At 37.2% G+C, this 3,669-nt stretch overlaps 1 protein-coding gene across 1 annotated transcript in view; it reads right to left on the reverse strand.

Moving 5' to 3' along the window:
* Positions 1–3,669, reverse strand: part of LOC112158088 (galectin-8) — a gene marked incomplete in the record, with an annotated part of 4,529 nt that extends 860 nt beyond the window's left edge. Inside the window, 6 exon segments of the mRNA XM_024291282.2 lie at positions 624–650; positions 725–769; positions 845–967; positions 1,223–1,430; positions 1,495–1,583; positions 3,516–3,669. Coding sequence (XP_024147050.1) covers positions 624–650; positions 725–769; positions 845–967; positions 1,223–1,430; positions 1,495–1,583; positions 3,516–3,554 — 531 coding nt within the window.

Here is a 3,669-nt window from a genome sequence, read left to right on the forward strand (position 1 = left end):
CACACACACACACACACACCGTCTACATGTCTGAGTACAGAGAACGTCCCAAAAGGGCCGGCTCTACTTTTATTTTTGTATCGTTTTATTATGACAAGATAATAAAGAACCTCTCTCCCTTTCCCACGGAGATGCTGAGACTCAACCAGATTGAAGTCTCTTTATTTTGTGGTTCACAACAAAAACAGTAGAAGAAAAAACAACCCAAAACAGAAGCTGAAAACCGCCTACCCTACTTTTTTTTATTTTTTTTCTCGTTATAACAAAGAAATTAAGTTCATTTTCTCAAGAAAACAAAATAGTAACTTGTTATAAAGAGAAAATTACACTAATAATAGTAATAATAATGAGTTATTATCTTGTTATAACGAGTTGTCATCTCGTTATAACAAAAAAATGATTTAAAAAAATAAGGCAGGCTGTTTTTGGTTTGCATCAAATTTTGAAAAAATGTAAAAAGAGGGCTGAGTTTCACCATAGAGCCCATGCTTGGAAAATTACTGATGTGGGCGGAACACACTGATCAATATGGCTGCATTTTCACTGTTCAGAATTGTGACTTGTGGCAATTTTAGCTTCAGCAAAGAGCTGCAGAGAGAATCTGGAACCACAGAGAAACTCACCAGGTCACCCGATGCAGACAAAACAGCCTGGAAAAGACCGAGCGAAGAATCAGAAGATTGGATTTCACACAACTGTGGAGGACATCAGGACCTCCTCTCACCTGTGAGTCCTTACTGCTTCCACTGTTAGATGTAGAAGTGGAACTCTGCAAACAAACAAACAGGTTTAGCTTTTCTTTGTCTTCTGTTGACTGAAAAACAAAAACTACACAGAAACTGACAGAGTCTGGAGGGACGATGCCCAAAGCCTGAACTTGAACTTTTCCTGAGATGAAAATGGTGTCCACCCGATCCAGCTCCATCCGGTGTTTGTACTCCAACAGGTGAGAGCCGTTCACAGCCACCTGTGAGCACAACAAGGGATTTTCACCTCAATCTAGTCGGTTTTTCTTCAGTTTTTTAAAACAATTCCAATTCATAGATGTATATTTTAAATTAACATTTTAACACCAGAGCTTGAGTGTTTATGTTCTTTGATTTGCTGTAACTTTTTAACATGATCAACGCTTTTCTCCTTCAAAATCTACTATAATGACGTTGATCGTGTTAACAGTTGAATAATTTCCCATTTTCTTCAGCTTCAGAAAAGACAAACTCACTTTGAACGTGTCTTTCAAGATGAGAATGATGACCTCGAAGTCCGCTCCGTGCCTGAAGGGCATCTTGTACAGGATCTCCTCACGGCCCCACCGCTCCTTCTGCAGAGTGTTGCATACGATGCACGTCTTCTTCAGTCTGGGGTTGAAGTGGAACGCCACATCAGCACGAGGCTTCACGCTGCTGCCGCAGGTAAAGTCCACCTGGAACCTGCACACAGGGATCCGTCACCTTTTTAGCTCAAGACAAAGAACGTGGTAGATCAACACCTCACCTGTCGGAGCCGGGCGGCACAGAACCCTGCAAGACCACCATTTCTCCTGGAACCAGCCCCCCCAGAATGGTCCCGGCGAAGGGGATGATCTGGGTAAAAGATGTTCAAACATTTGATTGGGATCACTAATAGCTGGATAATCTTCTTTCAGAATAAAGAAATCAACAAAACTTTTCCCAAAGTGTGAGAAGCTGAAAGAAGATTGTGATTAGAAATTTGACGAAAAAAAATCCACTAGAAAATCTAAACTTGCAAAAGAAAATTTAAGAAATATCAGAAGTGGCTTTTTGTAGTATATTTGCCAAAAGTGGAACTCTTTGAAACTGAGTTTATATAAAGTACAAGTGTCAAAGTCAAGATCCGGCCCTCCAGATCATTTTATTTTATTGTTATTAATGGCCCGATGTTATATTATGCTTATTTCTAACTTGTATAATTTTAACAAAATATAATTTTATGGAGAGTAAAATATTGAAAGTTATTTAAGGTTTAAGTTGATTTATTCTGAAATAATATTCCTGCCTGTTGAATATTCATAATTATGTTAAAAAGTAACAGGTTTAAAGTTTTAAAAATTAGCATTCTGCTAGTTTTTTGGACCATTTTGTCATTTACTAAGATTTTTAGGCTATTTTGGAGTTTAGCTAATGTTTCAGCGATATGATAGCTGTTATGGCTAATTTAGGCTTTTTTGTGTGTTTTTTGAGGTGATTTTAAAGTTTAGCTAATGTTTCAGCTACATGCTAGCTTTTTTGGCTGATTTAGGCTTTTTTTACGTTTTTTAAGCTATTTTTAAATTTAGCTATAGTTTCAGCTACATGCTAGCTGTTTTGGCTCATTTAGTTTTTTTTCTTTGTTTTTTAGGTTATCTTTGAGTGTAGCTAATATTTCGGCTACATGATAGCTGTTTTGGCTAGTTAGGCTTTTTTTGTTGTTGTTGTTTTATAGGCTGATTTTGGAATTTAGCTAATGCTTCAGCTACATGCTAGCTGTTTTGGCTTGGCTGTTTCAGCTTTTTTTAGGCTGATTTTGAAGTGTAGCTATTGTTTCAGCTACATGCTAGCTGTTTTGACTAACCTAAGTTCTTTTAAAAAGTTTTTTTAGGCTAATTTGGCATTTAGGTAATATTTTAGCTGGCTATCAACTTTGGTATCTTCAGCTATTAGCTTCAGCATTTTCAGCTATTAGCATTAGCATCTTCAGCAGCCACATTTAGCTTACAGCATTCACACTAGAATTATCATGGATAATGCTAAAAAAAAGTTATGGTTTAAAGTTTTAAAATTAAATTTTAGTGTTCAATAAATGTTTATCCTGTTTTGGCCGTTTAATCTAAGGTGTGTTTTGGACTTTGGTCCCCTGTGCGATTGAGTTTGACACCTCTGATGTAAAGGAATCAAGTATGTTGGAGGATTAAAATTATTGAAACCTGAAGTTGAACTTTGAAAATGTCCTGGACGCTTAAAAAAATGAATCAAATGTTGCAAGGCAGAATAGCGGATTCAATAACCCATCCGGCTCTGCCCGTCAGAACTTCTCAGAGTTGTTCTAAACTCTCATAAAACCTAAATTACCATCAGAGGAAAAAACAGCGATGACCTTTTGACCAATCACGAAATCCAAATGTAAATCTTCGATTTTACCCTCAGGGAGCGACACACCGACGGTTTTAGAATATATTTTCAAGAATTAAACAAGTTTATTTTAATTGATCAAAAATTTAGCAATGACCAAAAGACAGCACCTTTAAAGCCCCATTTATAGAAGTCAACAGCCAAAAAAAAGTTGATTTAGGGTTTGGTTACCATATAAATAGGCCGATTTCTCATTTATTATTGACTTTTCACAGATCGTTCTACATAGGATCATGTAAAAGATTTTACAAATTCAAACCACAAAATTCAAAAATTTACAGTAAGAGTTCCGCTAACAGGTGAGCTCAGCTCTACAGAAGTACAGGTAGATCGTGAGTTCTAAAAGAGTCCGAAAATATGACCGTCACAGGCAGAGAAGACTCTTACCAGATCAGAAAACACTTGTCTTGTGTTAGAAATTGACATTTTCGATCTGAAAAGCTTGCATTCGCCTCTTTTCGGTGTTTACTTCCGTATATGACGTCAGCGAAGCTGAAGGGCGGGGCTGTGGTGTCACGGGTCAAGCCCGCGCGGTCAGAGA

This window comes from Oryzias melastigma, linkage group LG24 (assembly GCF_002922805.2).
Source record: "Oryzias melastigma strain HK-1 linkage group LG24, ASM292280v2, whole genome shotgun sequence".
Lineage (NCBI taxonomy): Eukaryota > Metazoa > Chordata > Actinopteri > Beloniformes > Adrianichthyidae > Oryzias > Oryzias melastigma.